General features: G+C 40.9%; 1 protein-coding gene across 7 annotated transcripts in view; it reads right to left on the reverse strand.

Annotated features, from left to right (window-relative positions):
* baiap2a (BAR/IMD domain containing adaptor protein 2a) overlaps positions 1–25,543 on the reverse strand; it is a 243,980-nt gene that overhangs the window by 20,928 nt on the left and 197,509 nt on the right. For all 7 annotated transcript variants that reach the window (XM_034191131.1, XM_034191134.1, XM_034191132.1 and 4 more), the window contains exons 7-9: positions 17,925–18,077; positions 4,210–4,452; positions 1,224–1,455 (exon numbers count right to left, since the gene is read on the reverse strand). In XM_034191131.1, the coding sequence (XP_034047022.1) occupies positions 1,224–1,455; positions 4,210–4,452; positions 17,925–18,077 (628 nt within the window). The remainder of the gene's footprint in view (positions 1–1,223; positions 1,456–4,209; positions 4,453–17,924; positions 18,078–25,543) is intronic.

Below are 25,543 nucleotides of genomic sequence, written 5' to 3' on the forward strand. Positions count from 1 at the left end.
AAAAGTGGTCAGATTAGAGTAACGCGTTACTAAGTTACCGGCATCACTGTCTATGAGTACCACCAAGATGGCCGACGGTGGATCGAAAGTCCGTGGAGTTAACTTTTCAGCAAAAAAAAAAAGTACGTTTCTATCTTATATCATTAAAAAGGTATTTACAATTTAGTAAAGCTTGGTCCCAGCCATCGTATACAACGGTGTCGGCCCCAGAGGGTTAATGGCGAACGGCAGTAATTCTCAGAACCCTTCCGGACGACCAGTGAATCTGAATGTTTCAACCTCTTAGCAGTAAACGAAAGTTTTTCATGTTAGAAATAAGGTCTACACAACGTGGGCTTCATAAAAAGTGTGACTGACGCAATGAAGCACATTTGACACATTACTACATAAACTGAGTTAATCAAACTGTGTTGAACTGAAATGGGAGAAATGTGGGGTGAATGTAATTGCAAAGTTATTACAAACAACATCCTTATAAACTTACGTGTATGCTTTTGTCAGCCGATCAGTGCAGTGTGACGGCAAACTACGGGGGCCGGTGATGAACACATTTAAGCAGGGGTGTAAGCAGCTCTCAGTTGAATGGAGTCAGAGCTCCATCTACTGGACAAACGGTGCAAGGACATTTTACATTGCCGACACAAACATTATTTCAGTAACTGTTCTGTTCATGAGAAATTATCGGCGTTCCTTCAGCAAAATTTTGGCCGATAGTGAGTACTTGAAAAGGGCTTATATCGGCCAATAATATAGGCTGGCCGATATATCGGTTGGGCTCTATTAATCACTGTGTTCATAGGTTTAAATTTAAAGTTTTCCATTGTGATTTGCACAAACTTTGCACACAAAGGCAGGTGGGTTATGGACCAGTCCAGTAAGGTCAAATTTGCTAATGGCCAATCATGTCTTATCTGTTTATCGATCAAATCCTCCCAGGTCCTGGTGCTGATTTCTACCAAAGTTGGTAGGTAAATAATTGCTGACCTTCACTCATTTTGGCAAGGGTCATGGAATTTGAATTGCAACACAATTTCAACCAAATGTGGCACACACTGAGGTGGATTACAGAACTGTCTTGGCAAGGTCAGCCAAAGGTCAATCATTTGGGTGAAGATCAAGCTAATTGGGGTCAGGACCACGGGTACTACCACTCTAAAGGTGAGTCGAATGAATGAATGAAGCTGCTTTTACACAGGATGTCACTGCCTTCTCAGGTGCCTTACCCACAGGATTCTTATTCTTGGGGGGAGCAGGCCTGCGGACAGGAAGGGTGTTGGAGTATACGTCGCTGACCTGTCTCTGGGGCTGGGTCTGGGACTGACCCTGTGCTTGGGTCTGAGGAGATGAAGGCCTGACTTGGGACACAGACAAGGTTCCTCCATCAGTCCAGTATTCCTCCCCAGGGACTCCTGTTGTCCCATTGACCATGGAGATACCTTCAGGACCCATCAGCCTCTAGAACAACCAACGTGTAGTTTATTTCAGTAATCAAAATGCAATTACGATACTAGAAATCACTTTGGAGTAAATTCAGAAAAAAGACAGCATTAATTTAGACATGCTCATTTTTGATTAAACAGAATTTGTAAATTTTTGCAAGCATCAGGCCTGCAGAGGCACAATGGATGAGAATCTGTCACAAGCACCTTTGCAATGCACCAGTTACTAACCTGATCTTATGGAAGCTTTGGCTCAAAATGGAGCCAAAAGATAAAGATTTTATGCTGGGATGTTACCAAGCGTTGTGGAAATTTAACTACCATACTGTCGTAAGGACCGATCAAATCTAGGCTGGACTTTCCCATGTGCCTTGTAGCTGAAATTTCTTGTCGTTTTAAGAAAATCCTGCTCTGCCAGTCTCTCCTTCAGAAAAATCTTTCTCTGTTCCACTCCACCAGGAAGCTGTATAACTGGAGCTGCAATATGCAAATGCTGCACTGTGCACAGCTTCTACAATTACAGTGAGGAAAATAAGTATTTGAACATCCTGTGATTTTGCAAGTTCTCCCACTTAGAAATCATGGAGGGGTCTGAAATTTTCATCTTAGGTGCATGTCTACTGTGAGAGACATAATCCAAAAAAAAAAAAAAAATCAAAATGTATGATTTTTTTTAATAATTTATTTGCATGTTACTGCTGCAAATAAGTATTTCAACACCTGCCAATCAGCAGAAATTCTGGCCCTCAAAGACCTGTTAGTCCGCCTCTAAAAAGTCCACCTCCACTCCACTTATTATTCCAAATTAGAAGCACCTATTTTAGGTCGTTAGCTGCATAAAGACACCTGTCCACCCCACACAATCAGTAAGACTCCAACTACTATCATGGATAAGACCAAAGAGCTGTCCAAAGACACCAGAGACAAAATTGTAGACCTCCACAAGGCTGGAAAGGGCTATGTGGCAATTGCCAAGCAGCTTGGTGAAAAAAGATCAACTGTTGGAGCAATTATTAGAAAATGGAAGAAGCTAAACATGACTGTTAATCTCCCTTGGACTGGGGATCCATGCAAGATCCAACCTCGTGGCGTATCAATGATCCTAAGAAAGGTGAGGAATCAGCCCAGAACTGCTTGGGAGGAGCTGGTCAATGACCTGAAGAGAGCTGGCACCACTGTTTCCAAGATTACTGTGGGTAATACACTAAGACGTCATGGGTTAAAATCACGCACGGCACGGAAGGTTCACCTGCTTAAATCAGTACACATCCGGGCCTGAGGAGGAGGAGGCCCTGAGGAGTCATGGGAGAAAGTTATGTGGTCAGATGAGACCAAAATATAACTTTTTGGTCTTAATTCCACTTGCCGTGTTTGGAGGAAGAAGAATGTTGAGTACCATCCCAAAAACACTGTCCCTACTGTGAAGCATGCGGGTGGAAGCATCATGCTTTGGGGGTGTTTTCCTGCACATGGGACAGGACGACTGCACTGTATTAAGGAGAGGATGACCGGGGCCATGTATTACGAGATTTTGGGGAACAACCTCTTTCCCTCAGTTAGATCATTGAAGATGGATCGTGGATGGGTCTTCCAACATGACAATGACCCGAAGCACACAGCCAGGATAACCAAGGAGTGGCTCCGTAAGAAGCATATCAAGGCTCTAGAGTAGCCTAGCCAGTCTCCAGACCTAAACCCAATAGAAAATCTTTGGAGGGACCTCAAACTCACTGTTTCTCAGCGACAGCCCAGTAACCTGGCTGATCTAGAGAAGATCTGTGTGGAGGAATGGGCCAAGATCCCTGCCGCAGTGTGTGCAAACCTGGTGAAAAACTACAGGAAACGTTTGACCTCTGTAACTGCAAACAAAGGCTACTGTACCAAATATTAACATTGATTTTCACAGGTGTTCAAATACTTATTTGCAGCAGTAACATACAAATAAATTATTAAACAGATCATACATTGTGATTTCCGGATTTTTTTTTTTTTTTTTTTTTTAGATTATGTCTCTCACAGTGGACATGCACCTAAGATGAAAATTTCAGACCCCTCCATGATTTCTAAGTGGGAGAACTTGCAAAATCGCAGGGTGTTCAAATACTTATTTTCCTCACTGTACATCCACAGAAGCCAAGAACACCTTCAGAATTGTCATGGGAGTCTTGGTGGCTCCAGTCAATTGCCTCCTTTATGTATGGTCACTCAGATTTTGAAACTGCCAACTCCAGGCAGATTTACCATACAATTTATATTTCTTAATGACTGATGTAAATGACGTCCAAAACAAATCCAGTTATTTGGAAATGTTCATGTAGCCATCTCATGACTTGTCTAAAGAAATCTCACCCAAGTACACCCTTATGCTAAATATGAATGAAACTGGTTAGCTGGCTCTTGAGATATCGTGCCAACGAAGGGGGCAATGACAATATCTTAAATATCTCACCATGACCTTGAAATTGACTAACTGGTCAACTGGTTGTTGAGATATCGTGTGAACAAGTGAAAATGAGCAAACAGACGGACATGCTGATCGCTATATCCCCCCATATTTCAAACGGGGTGGGGGGTGGGGGTAAAATGGCTGTCATTCTGAAATAATTCAGAATTTTTTTAATTAAAGCCTATTGAGTTAAAATCAGAAAGTCTACACTGCAGGCACATCTTGATTATTTAAGTTTAACCCCATTGTGACGATGTACAGATCCAAAAATCACAACATTTGTGACACTTTCCAAAGAGGAAAAAAAATAAGTCTACCACTCACCGCCTGGTGTCCAAGGCCACTCCCCATGAAGACGGCCAGCTCTGGGGGCACGGGAAGAGGGGTGGCCCCTGGGATCGGGTCTGAGATGACCAGATTAGATTTGGAGGTGTGCAGGGGGCTCGTGCCGCCAAGGGCACCAGAGCCCATCTGCTGAGCCAACAGCATGGCCCGCTCTGGCAGCTTGTTGGGGTCGGAGCAGGCCTGCTGCCACATTGGGATCTTCTGTGTCAGCAGATCCTTACCCTGGAAGGAAATAAGATGGAGAAGTCCTCAGAATAAATGCAGCATTTCACGTAAAACAGCTCAGTCATTTCTGTCTGTTTCTGTTCTAAACTCAGTTCAGTCCTCTGCAGGACTGAACTGAACTCTGCAGGAGTTTTTCATGACTCTGCAGCCGTTGACCAACAACCTGCTATGTTGATGTGCTGTGTGGGTGAAGCGGTGGGACACCAACACAATGCAAGTGCTCACTGCAGAGGCCTGCGGCCTGCGGACACAGCTGTTCTTTATGGCCCAGTAATAATTTTAAAAAAAGAACAGCTTAATGGAAACCAGACAAATGAGCAAGTTTGAATGCATACATGTATGCATGTGCACACATGCAGCAAAAACCGACAACATTTGACTTTACAACACATCCATCTGAAGGGCACCTGCTGGTTGAGGTTCGTTCCGTGTACCACATGTCTGGGTGGACCAACTGGTTGTGTTGAAAATGATTTCTGGTGCAGCTGCCATGATAATCACTGATGATCACGCACTGATCTTGCAGACACGGAGGAGGAAACATATGTACAAGTTCATGCTGCATGTGATGGAAACTGGAAATTTGACATTGCTGACTTCCAACAAGGAAAAGAACTTTTGACAAAGCTACAACCAAACAGTTTTCCCATTGATTCATTATTAAAGTCAACTTCTGATACTTATCTGGATCTGGGTCTCAGTGGCAGTACAACCCCTGGCAATAATTATGGAATCACCGGCCTCGGAGGATGTTCATTCAGTTGTTTAATTTTGTAGAAAAAAAAGCAGATCACAGACATGACACAAAACTAAAGTCATTTCAAATGTCAACTTTCTAGCTTTAAGAAACACTATAAGAAATCAGGAAAAATAATTGTGGCAGTCACTAACGGTTACTTTCTTAGACTAAGCAGAGGGGAAAAAATATGGACTCACTCAATTCTGAGGAATAAATTATGGAATCACCCTGTAAATTTTCATCCCCAAAACTAACACCTGCATCAAATCAGATCTGCTCGTTAGTCTGCATCTAAAAAGGAGTGATCACACCTTGGAGAGCTGTTGCACCAAGTGGACTGACATGAATCATGGCTCCAACACGAGAGATGTCAATTGAAACAAAGGAGAGGATTATCAAACTCTTAAAAGAGGGTAAATCATCACGCAATGTTGCAAAAGATGTTGGTTGTTCACAGTCAGCTGTGTCTAAACTCTGGACCAAATACAAACAACATGGGAAGGTTGTTAAAGGCAAACATACTGGTAGACCAAGGAAGACATCAAAGCGTCAAGACAGAAAACTTAAAACAATATGTCTCAAAAATCGAAAATGCACAACAAAACAAATGAGGAACGAATGGGAGGAAACTGGAGTCAACGTCTGTGACCGAACTGTAAGAAACCGCCTAAAGGAAATGGGATTTACATACAGAAAAGCTAAACGAAAGCCATCATTAACACCTAAACAGAAAAAAACAAGGTTACAATGGGCTAAGGAACAGCAATCGTGGACTGTGGATGACTGGATGAAAGTCATATTCAGTGATGAATCTCGAATCTGCATTGGGCAAGGTGATGATGCTGGAACTTTTGTTTGGTGCCGTTCCAATGAGATTTATAAAGATGACTGCCTGAAGAGAACATGTAAATTTCCACAGTCATTGATGATATGGGGCTGCATGTCAGGTAAAGGCACTGGGGAGATGGCTGTCATTACATCATCAATAAATGCACAAGTTTACGTTGATATTTTGGACACTTTTCTTATCCCATCAATTGAAAGGATGTTTGGGGATGATGAAATCATTTTTTAAGATGATAATGCATCTTGCCATAGAGCAAAAACTGCGAAAACATTCCTTGCAAAAATACACATAGGGTCAATGTCATGGCCTGCAAATAGTCCTGATCTTAATCCAATTGAAAATCTTTGGTGGAAGTTGAAGAAAATTGTCCATGACAAGGCTCCACCCTGCAAAGCTGATCTGGCAACAGCAATCAGAGAAAGTTGGAGCCAGATTGATGAAGAGTACTGTTTGTCTATGGAGTTAAAATTGTCTCATTAATATTTGTAAATGCACACAGGGTGATCTACAAATAATCACTGATTTGCAAATGTGTTCAGATATCCACAAATGCAAATTTCATATTTGTAACTTGTAAATTGGTCTTTGCAAATAATGTTGTACGAGGTCTGTCAATAAAGTATAGGTCCTTTTTATTTTTTTCAAAAACTATATGGATTTCATTCATATGTTTTTACGTCAGACATGCTTGAACCCTCGTGCGCATGCGTGAGTTTTTCCACGCCTGTCGGTGACGTCATTCGCCTTTGAGGACTCCTTGTGGGAGGAGTCGTCCAGCCCCTCGTCGGAATTCCTTTGTCTGAGAAGTTGCTGAGAGACTGGTGCTTTGTTTGATCTGTCGCTTTAAGGACTTCCCATGGTGCGAGACGTCGCGCAGCGCTCTCAGGCACCATCGTCAGGCTGTTTCAAGCTGAAAGCCTCCACATTTCAGGCTCTATTGATCCAGGACGTCGTGAGAGAACAGAGAGGTTTCAGAAGAAGTCGGTTTCAGCATTTTATCCGGATATTCCACTGTTAAAGGAGATTTTTTTAATGAAAGACGTGCGGACGGGTCCGCGCGTCGGGACGCAGCCGGCGCGGTGCGGCGGCACAGGAAAAACACCTCCGTGTTGATAACCATTTGTAAAATCCAGGCGGCTTTTGATGGCTTTCAGTGGAGTGAGTATATGAGAAATTGTTTAACAGCTGGACATGTTCCAACTTGTCCTTAAGGCTTCCAACAGAGGTGTTTTTCCTGTGGCAGAGCGTCGCGGCGGCTGCGAGCCGACGCTGCAATTCGCCCGCACAGCTTTCATTAAAAAAATCTCCTTTAACAATGGAATATCCAGATAAAATGCTGAAACCGACATCTTCTGAAACTTCTCTGTTCTCTCACGACGTCCTGGATCAATAGAGCCTGAAATGTGGAGGTTTTCAGCTTGAAACAGGCTGATGATGGCGCCTGAGAGCGCTGCGCGACGTCTCGCACCGTGGGAAGTCCTTAAAGCGACAGTATCACCTCAAAATCTCTCATCAGACGTTAAAATTTTCACTGAAAACCAGCTTAATTTTTCGAACCGTGTCCACTTCGATGTGTCTCACAGGTTTAGAAAAAATTTTGATCAAACAAAGCGCCAGTCTCTCAGCAACTTCTCAGACAAAGGAATTCCGACGAGGGGCTGGATGACTCCTCCCACAAGGAGTGCTCACAGGTGAATGACGTCACCGACAGGCGTGGAAAATCTCACGCATGCGCACGAGGGTTCAAGCATGTCTGACGTTAAAACATATGAATGAAATCCATATAGTTTTTGAAAAAAATTAAAAGGACCTATACTTTATGGACAGACCTCATACTTTATTGACAGCCCTCGTATTTGCAAATATAAAACTTAATTTGTAAAAAAAAAAAATTACATTTGTAAAACTGGAAATTGTATTTGTGAATTGAGATTCAGCATTTGTGGATCAACAATTACATGCATTCATCGCTTTCCTCTGCGACGTCATTTTGAGACATTCTTTTCGCAAACACAGATCCACAAACAAATGCCGACTGATTTACAAATACACACTCATGCACACTCGATATCCACTAGATGGCAGTGTGGTTCCATTCATTGATGTGGCTGAAACTATATGCTCCCGGATGACTCTTTAATCGTGATCGCTACTGAGTTTTTAAAATGCTTATCGCAAAGCATTTTTTTTAATGACATCATGCAAGTTTTATAAGTCCGCGGACGCTGATCTCTGTAGATACAAATCAGTTTCCTCGGATCCGCGGATTTTCGAGAATAAATGCCACTCAAAGCCTGGCTGTTGCGATAGTTGTCGTAAAGCGGGACTGGTTGGTTGCTGCGGTGACACTGTGTGGTTCCTGTGTGTGATGTGTGATGTTCCTGTGTGTTATGCTTAGCTAAATGTAGCATGTGTACATCGCAAACTTTTAGAACTTTCAAGTTTTTAAAAGAAGAATTTTGCAGCATGTCTGTGTCACGGAGCACGCACAGGCACAATGCTGTTTAATACGCTTATTTGAACCACTGTGTTAAAGAGTACAACACTAACACCCCCACCCCCCTCCCCATGATGAAATCCGCGGACATCATAATTTTAAAAAATAATTGACCTTGCAGACAATATCACCACATAGATACCCATCCATCAGACGCCTCCATTACGGTAATGTGAAATGATTTATTCTGAAATGTCGGTCTTCTCTCATCCGGGAGCATATAGTTTCAGTTTGCCACATCAATGAATGGAACCACACTGCCATCTAGTGGATATCCAGTGTGCATGAGTGTGTATTTGTAAATCAGTCGCCATTTGTTTATGGATCTGTGTTCGCGAAAAGAATGTCGCAGAGGAAAGCGATGAATGCGTGTAATTGGTGATCCACAAATGCTGAAACTCAATTCACAAATACAATTTCCAGTTTTACAAATGTAATTTTTTTTTTAGAAATTAAGTTTTATATTTGCAAATACAACATTATTTGCAAAGACCAATTTACAAGTTACAAATATGAAATAAGACCAATTTACAAGTTACAAATATGAAATTTGCATTTGTGGATATCTGAACACATTTGCAAATCAACGATTATTTGTAGATCACCCTGTGTGCATTTACAAATATTGAGACAATTTTAACTCCATATTTGTCACTCATTAAGTCCATGCCTCAGAGATGTTGAGCTGTTATAAAAGAGTTGTTGTAAAAGCCAGAGGTGGTGCAACAAAATACTAGTGATGTGTTGGAGCGTTCTTTTGTTTTTCATGATTCCATAATTTTTTCCTCAGAATTGAGTGATTCCATATTTTTTTTCCCTCTGCTTGGTCTAAAAAAGTAACCGTTACTGACTGCCACAATTTTTTTTCCTGATTTCTTACAGTGTTTCTTAAAGCCAGAAAGCTGCCATTTGAAAAGACTTTAGTTTTGTGTCATGTCTGTGATCTGCTTTTTTTCTACAAAATTAAACAACTGAATGAACATCCTCCAAGGCCGGTGATGCCATAATTTTTGCCAGGGGTTGTAGACTTTTAGCAGCTCATTCCAAACTTCCCTGTAGTCAGCCAGGCCCTCTAACTCCTCCTGAGGATCCCTAAGTGCTCCCAAGCCAACTGGGAGATATAATTCCTCCAGTAGATCCTGGGCCCTCCCCAGGGTCTCCTCTCTGTTGAATGTGCCTGGAAGACCTCCCTAGGGAGACGACTAGGTGGCATCCTGACCATGTGCCCGAACCACCTCAGGTGCCTTCGTTTGAATCCAAAGAACAGCGGCTCTACTATGACTCTGCCTGAGATATTCAAACGTCACACCATGTCCCTGAGTGCAAGTCCAAATATCTTCTGGAGGAACCCATTTCTGCCGCTTGTGTCTGTGATCTTGTTATTTCCATCCCAAAGTTCATGACCATAAATGAGGACAGGTGTGCAAATCCACTTCTAGCTCAGCTCTTTCTTCACCATGATGGTCTGGCACTGCATCCTTAGGACCTCAGACACAGCAAAGATCGGTCTATCACTCTCACATTCAATCACAAGACCCTGAAATACATGTCTACAGCCACCGGGCTCGATCGGGCCTCAGCCCATAGAAACAATAACGGGTCTGGTGTGCCACTTTGATGGCCAGTAGAGAAGAGCAGAACCCCACTCAGTTATGATACTTTTGAATTTTTCCATCTCTCAAAATTGAAAGTCTACTTTGTTTCATCAGCTCTGTGATGCTAAAACTAGCGCAGCAGTGCTTCCCTTCCTCCATCATCATCATCTATGATGTTACCACAAAGTGAGTCACTGCTTCTTAACCCACACAGGTCAGAATACTTGATAGTTTCCAGACAAGGCCAGTTTTGATCATACTGGTGGTATACCATTGCAAATATTTTATTTGAACACAAAGGAAGAAAATTATACTGGCACATTAAATGGTTAAAATGGAAATAAACATTCAGATTTGGAGAAAAAAAGGCAAAATAATATTAAAAACATTTCAGTAAAAACAGCAATGACTGTAAAACTACTGCAATGAAAATGCTGCTGATGTACAAAAGTTTTAGCATTAAAATTACTTGAAGTATCAAAAAAAAAAGTACAGATTACACCAGTGGTGTCCAAATTATTCCAGAAAGGGCCGAGACATCACTTTGAGCAGGTGGGATGAGTTCATCAGTGAAATCACCTGCTGGAGTCGGTGGTTGCAAGAAAACCTGCACCCTCTCGGCCCTTTCTGGAATAATTTGGACACCACTGGATTACACAGACCAGTCTATTTCAGAGTAATATATAATGATGGATGCACTGCTGAGTTTATTGCTTTATTACTGCAGCTGGTAAATGTGGAGCTAATTTTGATTTCAAAGATTTAAGAATTATTTTACTCAAAATTAGGTAGCTTGTGAGCTCCCTCAGTTGACAAACCATAACTGATATAATACTCATGTATTGATTGTGTGATATTTTCAGCTCAATCGACTGACTAGTAGCTGTCAGACGTAGTAGTGCACAAAATACATTTACCTCTTAAGTATAATGTAGCAGATACATAGTCAAGAACAAATCTGTACTGAAGTACCAAACACACACACACACACACACACACACACACACACACACACACACACACACACACACACACACACACACACACACACACACACACACACACACACACACACACACACACACACACACACAGACCACCTTAATGTATTAGGGAAATTATTTAATAAGCGGTTTAAGAAAGTGTGGTCTTTATTCAATGTAATTAATCTAAGGTCCAGTCCAGTGAGTTCTGTAGGTCACTCCTCCTCTGACCTACTTGGGCCAGAGGTTACTTACACTGAACCCTGACTGGTTGATTTCCAGGTTCCTGTTCCTCTCACACACCTTGTGCACACTGACAAACCCACACAAGGAGCCCACTGGGAGCAGGTTCTTCAGTCTGCTGAAGATGAGCCCTTCCCACGCACACCCCCATCATGATTAATGACTAGACTCGACGCTGGAAGAGACGCGACACGAGCAGCTAGCATTAAACAGCCCAGAGGAATCCCAGGAAACCGATGTACTCCATTACCCCAGAACATCACTTTTATTTGGTAAAAAATGCATAATGTGAACACATGCTGAGCAGCTCCAATGAAAGAATGAGATATATTCCGCTGAATAATACTCCGTTTCCATTCATAGTACAATAATATATGTGGGGAAATGTGTTTCAGATTCAAAAGGTTATCTGCTTAAAATGTCAGCAACACTGCAAAAACAGCAATGGAATCCACATTAAAGCGACTACAGACTTGTCAAGGCACACACCAAATTGTGTGCAACTTCTGGTCTGGTGGGCACGCTGAGCTTTGCATTTTATTTTCTGATTTACATTTGTTGTTTTGATGCTATTCCTCAAAGTTCTTTGAGGAACTCCATGCATATCAGTGTTCATGTAGTACAACGCACAATGATGGATTACAGCTTCAGACGTGGCCATCAGCTGGGCATTACCTTTTTTTTAATGAGCTTTAAAAGTGACGATACCCCCGTGTGCAGTCGAGGCTAACGCGACTTTGAGTGATGTACATCTGTGTGTGCTCATAGCCAGTGAGTGGGGGGGGAGAGATGATGAATGTTGGACAGACTCAACACAGCTGTAGGGAAAAAAAGATCAGATGAAAGAGTTTTGCTTCTATGTTCAAGGACTGAAAATACAACCAGGCAAAGTGACTTCATTAACTGAGGACTGACTGCAAACACGTCCTCCACTGCAGAACATCACTAATACAACAAAGTTTGGACCACTAAACAAATGTACATTACTTTGGCCGTGTCATTTCAGATATCAACTCTTAGGCCCAACTATGACAGATGTGTCTGTCTGCACAGCAGGTTGATTTTCACATTTTCATTTCAGTGGCCGCGTTAGACGACTGTATGCACACACATCATGGCTGCTGTGAAATGATCTGTAAGCAGTCATATTTATAATATGCCGGCAACATTAAATAATTAACACATTTCATTGAACTTTCTATGTCTGGGGTAGAGATCACGGGTGGGAATAAATATCAAAAACTTTTTAAAAGTATTTCAGAGAATGAAAAAAAATGACTATCTGGTAACAAAAAGTCAGTTCACTTTTTCGAACACTCCAAAACTAAACTCACAAAGGCCTCCGACCCACAGGATCAGGATTAACCTTGAAAAAGTGGGAAAAGTTTGTATTTCAGATGGCAAACCTATTTGTATGTAGATTTTTAAGTGAACATATAATACAACATGACATGTTGCTTTCTTTCATATATGCTGTCAGTAAATTCAGCTGTATGCCCCAAAGGTGGGTGGGAACAGATTAGCATCCTGTAAAATAACTTTCAAAATACAGTTACTTCCCAGAAGATGGTGTGGAAGAAAGTCAGTGTCAATGAGAAATGATGTGGAAAGATTGAGCTGGCTTTAGAACACTGAAAATCTACTCATATGCGCGAGCCACGGAAAATGGGCAGATCAGCTGCCAGCCAACACTGCTAATTGCGAGGCTAATGACTGACTTAAGGCCCCCTGACACTTGCACAACTTCACGCACCCGTATGCAGTGTGTCATACTGGTGAGTAAACTCGCTGTGAACCAGTGCAGACTGAACGTGGGATGTGTGCCACCACGTGCAAGTGTACAAATTTTGAAAGATTCAAAAAAATCTCTCACGCATCAAAGTCGTGAAACAAACGTGAAATGGTTGTAAATGTTACGATCTACAACCCCAATTCCAATGAAATTGGGACATTGTGTACAATGTCAATAAAAACAGAATACAATGATTTGCAAATCCTCTTCAACCTATATTTAATTGAATACACCACAAAGACAAGATATTTAAAGTTCAAACCGATAAACTTTATTGTTTTTGTGCAAATATTTGCTAATTTTGAAATGGATGCCTGCAACACGTTTCAGAAAAGCTGGGATAGTGGTATGTTTACCACTGTGTTACATCACTTTTCCTTCTAACAACACTCAATAAGCATTTGAGAACTGAGCATTTGAGAACTGAGGACACTAATTGTTGAAGCTTTGTAGGTGGAATTCTTTCACATTCTTGTTTGATGTACGACTACAATTGTTCAACAGTCCGGGGTCTCCGTTGTCGTATTTTGCTCTTCATAATGTTTTCAATTTCAATGGGCGACAGGTCTGGACTGCAGACAGGCCAGTCTAGTACCCAAATTCAAATTCAAATTTATTAATTTATATAGCGCCAATTCACGACAAAATCGTCTCAAGGCGCTTCACAACATAAAAAACAATTAAAAATTTAAAACACAATAAAAACAACCATAAAAGAAAGACAGCAGTAAAAGAATAGAAGATTAAAAACACATCATAACACTAATGATAAAACAGGGAAAATAAATGAGTCTTTAAACGTGATTTAAAGGTCTCCACAGTGTCCGACTGCCGAATGTGTGCCGGCAGATCATTCCACAGAGCTGGGGCACGATAGGAAAAAGCTCTGTGACCGGCAGACTTTTTATTCATCCTGGGAACACACAGAAGTCCTGCACCCTGAGAACGCAGGGCCCGAGCTGGTACATAGGGGCTTATCAAGTCAGCCAGATAGGGAGGTATAAGTCCATGAACAATTTTATAAACTAAAATCAGTACTTTAAAATCCGATCTTGCAGAAACAGGAAGCCAGTGCAGGGACGCCAAGATTGGCGTAATGTGGTCAAACTTTCTGCTCCGTGTCAAAAGTCTGGCAGCAGCATTCTGAACCAATTGAAGACCCAATTGAAGACCCCTGATCCTGGACTGCGGTAAGCCAGAGAATAGAGCATTACAATAGTCCAATCTAGAAGAGACAAACGCATGAATCAAAGTCTCAGCATCAGCCATAGACAGAATCGGACGAATCCTTGCTATATTTCGCAAATGGAAGAAGGCAGTCCTTGTAATGTCTCTAATGTGGAGATCAAAGGACAACGCAGGATCAAAAATTACTCCAAGGTTCCTCACTTTATCCGTATGATATATAACACACGGACCTAAGCTAAATGCTAGCTGATCAAATTGATGCCGATATCTCGCTGGACCAAAAACCATAACTTCAGTCTTATCAGAATTTAAAAGTAGGAAGTTACTAGACATCCAACTTCTTACTGATGCAAGACAATCTTCCAAGGATTTTATGTGAGTACGATTACCAGCAGTTATTGGCATATACAATTGAGTGCCATCAGCATAGTAATGAAAGGGAATCCCAAAACGCCGCAATATATTCCCGAGGGGTGCTACATAAAGAGAAAAAAGCAAGGGGCCCAAAACGGATCCCTGAGGAACCCCAAACTTCATGTCTGTACGATCGGAGGAGGTTCCATTACACAATACACAGTAGGAACGACTGGACAGGTACGACGTCAACCATGCAAGAGCAGTTCCAGTAATCCCAAAGTGATTCTCCAGCCTATTGAGTAGAATATGGTAATCCACAGTGTCAAATGCAGCACTAAGATCCAGCAGCACCAGGACCGTAGTGATATCCGAGTCCATTGCTCGCAAAAGGTCATTCACTACTTTAGTAAGTGCTGTCTCTGTGGAGTGAAATTTTCTAAAAGCAGACTGCAGTGGCTCAAAGAGATTATTCTCAGTGAGGTAGTCCACGAGCTGTCGCGAGACCACTTTTTCCAGGATTTTAGAACAAAATGACAGATTTGATATCGGTCTATAATTCTTCAATACACTAGGGTCGAGATTAGATTTTTTAAGTAATGGTTTGATCACTGCAGACTTAAAACACTTAGGAACAGATCCAGAAGTTAATGAGAGATTTATAGTTTCCAGCACAGTTGGTCCAAGAATGGGCCACAGGTCCTTAAACAGTTTTGTTGGTATAGGATCAATTAAACAGGTTGTGCTTTTAGTAGACGTCACGAGCTTCGTCAGTGCGCCTAGCGAGATACCATCAAAATCTGTAAATCTGGATACCACCTCAGTGGGCGCATCCACCTCCACAGCAGTATGCAGTGGCTGGGCCAAAGCCTGCTGAGATATACTCAACCTAATATCCTCAATTTTCTTCTCGAAGTAATCCAAGAAGTCCTGTGCTGAGAAAGGAGAGTGAATAACAGGTGGCTGTCCATGAATAAGAAGTGCTACAGTTTCAAACAAAAACTTGGAATTATGCTTATTTTTATTAATCAAATCAGAATAATAGGCACGCTTTGTAGCCAGTAGTGCCTGCTTATAATCCAAGACAGCATCTCGCCATGCAAGATGGAACACCTCTAACTTAGAACTACGCCATTTCCGTTCAAAACCTCGAGCCTTCTGCCTAAGGTCACGCAGGTAACCATTAAACCAAGGTGAGTATGCCTTGGGAAGGCGTGTCCTCAAGAGAGGAGGCGCAACCTTGTCCAGTGTGGCCTTGAGCGCTGAGTTCAAGCCATCCGCAAGACTATCTACTGATTTAATATTATCTAACCCCGAGGCCAAAATTTCAGGCAGTCTGGCTTCGAGTTCTATCATAATTGAAGGAGTAATGCGTCGCCGCAAAGAAAGACAACGCTTTCGATCCACTAGGCGCGGCAACATAAATGCACACCTAACAAATGAGTGGTCAGAGATCACCGAGGCAAGAGGCAAAATGTCAATGTTTGTGACAGCAAGGCCACGTGTGAGTACCAGATCAAGGGTATTTCCACTAGTATGTGTTGAATCCTGAATACATTGCTGGAATCCCAGCGCATCCACAAGTTCCATAAATGACTTGCAAAGGGGACCAGAGGGCTTATTTATGTGAATATTAAAATCACCAATAATCAAAATGTTGTCCACACTAGCTGACAGGCTAGAGATGAATGCACCAAATTCATCTAAAAATTCAGAATATGGGCCAGGAGGCCTATAAACAGTGACAACATGGCATGACTGATTTCCATACTTCTGACCCTGACAATATGTAGCATCATGGGCAGAGCGGAGAGTCAGATGCTCAAACGAATTATATTTATGCCCCCCGACAGTCAAGAAGGTAAACTTGGATTTATAGATAAAAGCAACACCCCCGCCTTGCTTCGCACAACGAGACGTGACTGAATGTGTACCCTGGTGGGCAGGCCTCATTCAGAGGAAGAACAGCTGTGGGTTTGAGCCAGGTTTCACATAACCCAATCATGTCCAAATGATGATCCATAATCATCTCTTGCGCGTCTCCAGTTGGTGCAGAATGCTGCTGCTCGTCTTTTAACAAACACTTTTAGACGTGAGCATATTACACCCGTCCTGTACTCACTCCACTGGCTTCCAGTTCGTTTTAGAATTGATTTTAAAATTTTAATGTTAAGCTATTTATGGCCTTGCACCTCCCTACTTGTCTGAAATTTTAACTTTGCGCACCTACAGTAGGACATTAAGGGCGTCTGGCCAGCTTTACTTAGATGTTCCAAGGTCAAGATATAAACGCTGGGGTGATCATGCTTTCGCGGTAGCTGGCCCCAGACTGTGGAATGAGCTACCTCTTGAGTTACGTACTATTCCTGACCTAGCAGTTTTTAAATCTAAGTTAAAGACTTATTTATTTAAACTGGCTTTTAACACTTAGTGGGGAGGTGACATGTTCTGTTATTTTTATGTTCTTTTTTATGTGTTGTTTTAAAATTTTATTTTATATGTGTTTTGTGTTTTTAATGTTAAGCACTTTGGACACCAGTCGGTGCTGTAAAGCGCTTTATAAATAAATGTTGATTGATTGATTGATTGAACTCACCTGAATGATTATAACAAGATGTTAAATCTGTCATAAACATACTTTTACAGCTGCACACAAGAAGGAAAGAACATGCAACTGTTTTACCAATCCATTACAATGTAAACATGACAATTACCTTTTTAGACGGCTCCAAATGATGTCTCCACCACGTTCAGCGCGCATGCATGAGATAAGCAGCAGCTGGTGTGCTCCTGAATGATTCTGGAAGCGATTAGAGGCGTTTTCAACAGTTAACTCGGACAGAAAATGATTAATCCGCTACAAAATAATTATTTTATATACGCAGCATCCAGCGCACAGCACATGGCAGGCACTGGAACAAAGCACGGCATCCAGCTGGGAACACAGCAGGTGGGATCGTCACGACAATGTCTGTGCAAGTGTGTGGATCAAAGTTGCGCAAGTGTCAGGGGACCTTTACTAAACTCCAAGGGTTAGGGTTAGGCCTGGTTATAAAAGGCCAGCAAGGCCTGGTTATAAAACTCATGAGTTCGTTGCATTGTATTATTGTGTGGTCCTAGGTCTGCCTGATAAAGAAGCCTGATTTTTTTATTATTTATTTCTTTATTTAATGTCAAGTTAAGGACAAGATATTTATTTTCACTTTATAGCACAAAAGCCCTTAAGCTTACCTTGCCATGGTAAGCACTGCTGTTCTTGGCCACGGCACACTGGCGGTCCACTAGGAAGCAGTACCTGCGACGCTCCTCCGACAGTGCTGTCTTGTATCCCTCAGCGATAAAGGTGTCCAGCTCACTCTGCTTACTGCTTATAGTCTCCACAAACTGAAGAAGAATCACATATGAGCATAAATTAAATAATCGCACTTCCAATGTGAATGAAGACTCAACTCAATGAAGTACACAACAAAGCAAACTGAGAATGTGTGGATCACTCACTGAGAATAATACAACACAGTAGATGTTCAGCAGTTTAGGTATTGGCTGAATGTGGCTATTTTAAAGTGAAACTCCTGATTTCAGGGTAGAGTGGTAGAGAAGACAGAAAAAATGTGCAGGCAAGAAGCTCCTAAGGGCCAGAGTTGGGGAAATGCCCTATTTGAGTATACTGCTTTGAGAGGTTTGAGAACATTTGAGAACAAGTATTCTGATGTACAAGCTCCACTTGGTGGAATAATACAATAAAACTACTACTTTTCAGTCTGGATTTTCATTACAAGTTGAAGTAATATAGATACACAGACAAGAAATGAATCAACATATTTTTTTAAAGCATCAGCCCATTCTGTCTTGTACATCGCAACCATGTGGCCTGAATTCAACCCATGTCTAGATATTGTAGCCCAACTCCCACCCACTGTCTAGTTGAAGAGCAGGTAGCTCACTGGGCTACCTACATGTAGACATGGGATCAACTACCAGTCAGGCCATGTGGCTGTACTCTTGCACAAGACATTTCTTCTGCATTGCCCCAGTCCACCCAGTTGTAAATGGGTACCGGTCTTGGCTATGGAAGTAACCTGTGCCAGACTGGCATGGAATGCAGAGACGAACACTGTTACCAATGGGCCTCAGGGCCTATATAGGACTTAATAATTCTGCCTAGTACAGCTTATAAGCCTTTGTTTTCTTTTGTTTAAATTAATGATGTTGTTCATGCATATGCTGTGTTCCATTTACATTAAGATGCAACTGGGAATAACGTCATAACTGAGGCAAAAGCGCTCCATTTTCCAAACAGCACTGCAAGCAGAAAAACAAGGTAGATGCCTCCTAGATTCTGGAGGATAGAGAGCTCCAAAAAAATAGTCGGTCCACCGAAGATACTTTATGGAAGAGAACAGATGACACAGAAGTTACACTTCTGTTTTAAACAGTCATTGCTGTTTCCAACACCTACTGGGTCAGTAAATATTAGCAGCACACATTGGTCATACATTTACAGAAAAACACTACAGCAAGCGCAGACAGCAGTAGGACAGTACTGTGTGTACAGTTTATTTGGTTATTTGTGTGCATAATAAAACTCAACAAAAAAAAAAAGAGACAAGTGCTAAAAAGCAGTAACTACAGCTTTCAGTACTTTTGCTGCTAGGGGCAGCCATCTTGGATTGTCAACTCTGGGTACACGGTGCTCGAATGATTTGACAAGTTCAAAATTCGACTTCAGGGGGCAATCCTGGGGGTTGCAACAAGAAAATTCTGACCTCAGAATACAAATGGATAGCACCAATTAGCAATATGTGAATTCAGCAAGTGCCTCAGATTTCTTTATGGTTGTCTACATTACAAGCATGAACGCTCAGACTCTGCTTGATGCCAAAGTCTTTTATTTAGTGACACAAGAAATGAAATTTAAGAACTTCACGCTGAGCTGCAAATCCACTGATGAGCAGACTAATGAGTTTGCCAAAGTTTGAGTTCCTCCCCGTAGCTGAAAGACGCCACCAGATGGGTGTACTTCATTAAACAACCAGCAGAGCACACTACGTCTCCACTGCCACAAGCCACATGGTGAGTTCATTTGAATTTCAAGTGTGGAGGAAACAAAACCATGTTTAGAGATGAACAGAGATGAGAAGAAATCCTGTGATGCCTAAATGTGAAAAGGAAAGCCGTCAAATCAAACCAGAGAAAGATTAAATGCTAGGTGTGTTTATTTTGAGAAAGCAGCTTGTTCCGTACTTTCTATCAAACTTTTGCTGAGACTAAATGCTTCGCCACTCACCCAGTCAGTTGATTTAATGATTTTCACGCACCAGGCTCGGTTACAGGTCTGATTGCGTCAGCAAAGATTGGATGTGATTAGACGAGAGAAGCCAGCTGTGACACTGGAGACACGCAACTGAAATAGCTTTTTCTTCTGGTGATGAAGTTTAAGACTGATTTTGTTTTGGCATGAGTCATCCCCCTACTGCCGAGAGCAATGAAACAAAGAGGGGGAAAATGTGCAGAGAAAACATGAGAAATGTAGCTCAACACGCCACTCAGTGATGCGGAAAATGGTTTTAAATAAGTCTATGGATGCGTCGAAGAATATCACCCCTACTTCTAAAATGTGCACATTAGTTATTATTATTATTTTTAATGTTCTGGAGTCAACGTGAGTCAAATCTATAAGGTAGAAGGTGGCAAATCCCACATTTAGTAGTATCAAGGTTGGAAGGATATAACTAATGGTGCAGATTAGCCAAAATTTCCACAACAATTGTGCATTTAGTGATAAAAGCATAGAATTTGGCACACATTCTAAATTAACTAATGTTTATTTTCAGATATGGAGTCATCCTGGAGATGACCTCTAATGAGCTACAGGGGTCAATAAAAAATTACACTGGGATAAAAATTTTAAAAAGCTCCAATCATGTTGAAAATAGCTTGCAAAATTGAATAGTTTGCACCATCTGTCATGCTTAGTTATCATGTTATGGGATAACATGTCATATGTCATAGAATCCAGTGGACCTTGTTTGACCTTTACTTTGGACACCAAGCATTGAACACAGTAAAAACTATTCCATTTATTAATTCTATTAGCTCAACCAACAATGTGCATCCCTTTTTACCAAAATTTAAGGAACTTTAACTTTTGACCTCTGTACAAACTGAAACTAACCTTTGTCACCATTTTTGCTCTTTGTACCCCATAACTCCAGAACATTCAGTCATAGACAGCCCAAACTACACCTTTTTAGAATAGTTATGATCAGACAAATAATGTGATATAGCTTTCAACATGTTTGGAGCTTTTTAAAATTTTGACCCCTGTGTAATTCTTTGACCCCTGTAGCTCATTAGAGGACAGCTCCATATCTGAAAATAAACAGTTCATTTAGAATATGCATGCCAAATTTGATGTTTTTAATCACAGAATGCACAGTTGTTTTGCTATGCTGCCCCACTAAATGGTTTAAACATAGAGGGGCAAAATAAGTAAAATTTTGGCAATTTTAACTGAATTATATTTGCTGTGGTCATGTTTGTTTTTAAATGACATAAGAAAGAAAAAAGTGCTATCATTCCATCTTTGTAACTAATTCCATCTTTGCAACTTTGTAAGGATACTAATGAGGTAACTATTAATCTAACTTGATGACTTAAGATTGAGTAATTAACCAAATAACAATCAGCAAAGTAACCAAGTTACTTTTCTGAGTACTCAGTCATAAAAATAACCAAGTTAGACTTCTAGCGACTTCATTCATTACATTCAGCAGCTGCTGACAAGTTGTCCGCAGCTGCTAATGAAGTAAGTGTATAATGTAACTGTATAAAGTAACTTTTCAAAGTTACTGTGGCAATACTGATCATGAACAACTACAAACAGTAGAGTACTATATTGAAAATCTGTCTGGAGGAGGCAATTCTCAAAAACCTACAGAGTGTACAAGGAGGAAAAAAGTGAATGAAGCCAGCTTCTGTGGATGTGATTGGAGAAACTTTGCGTAGTCTAACTGTTAAATTATCAGTCACAGCTTCATGGTGGAAAAGAGAAAAAAAAATTTAAAGATGGGAAATTCCAGATAGTTTTCCAGAAGGCACATGGGAGAGTCAACCAGCAATTTGATATGTTTCCTTTTATATAAAAAAAAACATTCTAGATTGAATTAACACCAAATATGGTACGCAACAAAATGGTGCTCCTCAAATTAACGTTCAAAGTTACAGTGACAAAACAGAAACTGCACCACATGAGGTAGAAACAGTCAGTTTATTTTCCCTTGAGCGACTTAAACAATTGAACTGTTCTACGTTAACTGTATTACAGAGAAATCTTGCCATATTCTAGCTGATCATTAAAAATATGCCCCGATTATAATTCTGTTTCATTTCATTTCATTTATTTATTTAAAAGGGACAACACATTAATGAACACAAAGTGTAAATATGTCAGATTATAGCCATGGGCTAATTTCCATCTGTAGTCCCTGAAAGGCTATAAGAAACTATTTACAGTAAAAACAAACAAACATCACAGGAGCTTACAATACAACAGACTACATTACATAGGGGTCACCAACTACTACAACAAGACACTGACTAGACAAAAAACAGGAAACAAAAGGACACTGACATGATCTGAGCATGAAGGTTAGCTTACACAAATTCAGTCAAAGGACACACAGTTAAAAAAAACAAAAAAAAACAATATGTACAATTCAATTAGAATAAGTTAATTAAAACTGCAAGTCTAATTTCATACATTTATATATTTTAAAACCATAACTTTAAAAACAATAATTTATAACATGCTGTAGTGCATTGCACATTCCCTACAGTTCTTCTTAGTTTCTACAATTGAGTTCATAATGCTACCACATGCTGCACATAATGCTACAATGTTACCACAGAATTATACAAATATTAAATAGTTTGTTTTTTTCCCTCAATCGGTGGTTAATCTGTTTTATTTGCAAATTAGATGTCCCTTTGTGGTGTCTTTTTGTACATCTCTTTTGTCTGTCTTACAGTGCATCCAGAAAATATTCACAGTGCCACATTCAGAGATGAGCCTCATTAACCGAAGATAATGCCTCGAAGAGCCACTATTCTGCCACGATAGTTGAATAAATCCTCTCGCAGCAAATAAATAAATAAATAAAACATGCTGCGTGGCTCATTATTTATCCTTCATTATTTGGTGGGATCAGGGCATAAGGCCCTTCTCCAGGGCCGCTGCTAAGGTTTTGGAGGCCCTAAGCATAACTGGTCAGGGAGGCCCCCCCACCTCCATACAAGAGAACCTCCCCACCCCCATACAAGAGAACCCCCCCCCCCACACACACACACACACACAAACACACACAAAAGTTCTACTCAAACCATTACTATTTATTAAAATTCACATTAAATACACATATAGCAATGAACATTTACAATGTTATAATAAGTAAGGCCAATAACAGTAAAGAACAGCAGCACCATTTATAATGTATAAATAATAAATAACTTTCTTAACAGCAGCATTAGAATTAAATTAAATTAAAAAAAACACTGTAGATTCCAAATAAACAATGAGCAATGAACAAATATAATAATGCAAATACATAATGACGGCTTTACAATAAAAAAATAAATAAAAACACCTGCAGGTTCCAAACAAACAATGGCCGATGAAGAAAAATAATTCTGCTCATAAATAAAGAAGAAGGCTTTACAAAAGTGCACGGCGAGCTTTCCTGGCAGCAAAATCACTGATCAGGTCATCCAAAGACAGGAACAAACTGTCAGGAACAAACACCCAATCTGGCAACCCTGCGCGGCGCAGGGTTGCCAGATTGGGTGTTTAGGGTAAAAATATGGCACTGGACGAGGTTTTTGTATAGAATTGCCACACACATTTTAAAAATCAGTTCAAATTGCGCAGGATTTAGTGCCTCCATGCATTTTTGAGCATTTATTGGACTGGAAATCGTCACATCTGGCAACCCTGGTTAGGCGACACAGCGAACAGAGAAAGACGCAAACAGGACTGTACCATTTCAGGGAATTGGGGCGGGGGTGGATGGGGGCTTTATATTAGGCAAAAAAACAGTTAATTTGCACCAATTAAGTAATGGGGTAGGGGCCTACACAATGTTTAAAGACAAAAACGATGGGCCTATTCATAAATAATTCATACTGATTTTGAAATGTAATAATTTCAACACATTTTTCAGTCAATTGGAGGCCCTGCAAACTAGTGCAACATGGTTGGTGCCCCACGCAGGCTGCGTAGTCTGCTTATGCCGAATGGCGGCGCTGCCCTTCTCCTCCAATGACCCAGTGTATACGTGCAGCCAGCTGTAGGATGAGTTCTGGTGGATCCGAACTTCTTCGATTTACAGATGATGGAGGCCACTGTGCTCACTGGACCTTTAAAGTAGCAGAAATGTTTCTGTACCCTTCCCCACATTTGTGCCTCGAGACAAGCTTATCGCAGAGGTCTACAGACAATTCCTTTGACTTCATACTTTGTTTGTGCTCTGACATGCAATGACAACTGTGGGACCTTATATGTAGACAGGTGTGTGCTTTTCCAAATCATGTCCAATCAGTTGAATTAACCCCAGGTGGACTTCAATTAAGCTGTAGAAACAAGGATGATCGGTGGAAACAGAATGCTCCTGAGCTCAATCCTGATCTTCTTGGCAAAGGCTGTGAATATTTATGTACGCGTGATCTTTTAGGTTTGTTTGTTTTTTAAATAAATTTGCAAAAACCTCAAAAACGTCTCACGTTGTCATTGTGGGGTATTGTGTGTAGAATTTTGAGGGGGAAAAAATGAATTTCATCCATTTTAGAATAAGCATGTAAAAATAAATAAATAAAAATACACTTTCTGGGTGCACTGTAATAACCTATCTCACAATTTGAAGGCCTTTCTAGCACCTCTAAGCAGAGTCAAGAACAACTCAACCAGTAAGACCTCTCTTCTTGTCACATCCACATGGCCCAATTCCCAAAGCATTCAAAAAACCGCCCAAGTAACTCAATACTAAAGTCAGTGAGGAAAGTCCCGGTACACAGTAGCCACTATTATTTCAGAGTCATATCAGATTACAACACAGCTAGAATTATTTGTTTTTAAGGTTATGAAATATTCTATATCCCAACACACCAGCAAAAGTGTCATATCAACAACAGAGCAGCTAATTATGCACTGTACTGCACAATACACCTATAACGGTCCCAGTACCATTTGGGGAGAGATTAGGTTTGTATATTTAATGGTATTGTATTTCTGAAACAGACATGAAAAAAGAAGGAGCACAAGAAGGATTTTGTTGAAGATGTCAAATTTCAGCTACGGTTTGCCGTAAGGAAAATGGGACACTCAAGCCCCAACTTGATCAGTTTTCTTGTGTGCTACTATGTGATGCTGTAACTGGTGGTTCAATAGACAAAAGTTGCACTGTGCAGTTTCTCCAATCACAGCCACAGGAGCCTGAAACACCATCAGAGCCTGAAACACCATCAGAGCAGTCACTGGTGGCTCAGTTTTTTGAGAACTGCATACTACGGACAGAATTACCATCTAGCACCATGCTGTTTGTATATCTTAGCGATTGATGTAATAAAAATCCAAAAAAAAACATTCAGTGACTTGGAATGGTCCATGGACAGGTCATGGATGAGCCCATTAAAGAGGAACACTTGTGACCAGAGTATGCTGGGTTTGATTCCCTATTAGGCCACATAATCACAAAGATCCCTTGGGCACAGTCCCCTATCAATCAAGGAGACTGCTTGGCAGTAAATTTTTACCCGAAGTGACACTTTGCAAAGGGTGCTGGAGGCACAAAATTACT

The sequence above is a fragment of the Thalassophryne amazonica genome, chromosome 16, assembly GCF_902500255.1.
Source record: "Thalassophryne amazonica chromosome 16, fThaAma1.1, whole genome shotgun sequence".
Classification (NCBI taxonomy): Eukaryota; Metazoa; Chordata; class Actinopteri; order Batrachoidiformes; family Batrachoididae; genus Thalassophryne; species Thalassophryne amazonica.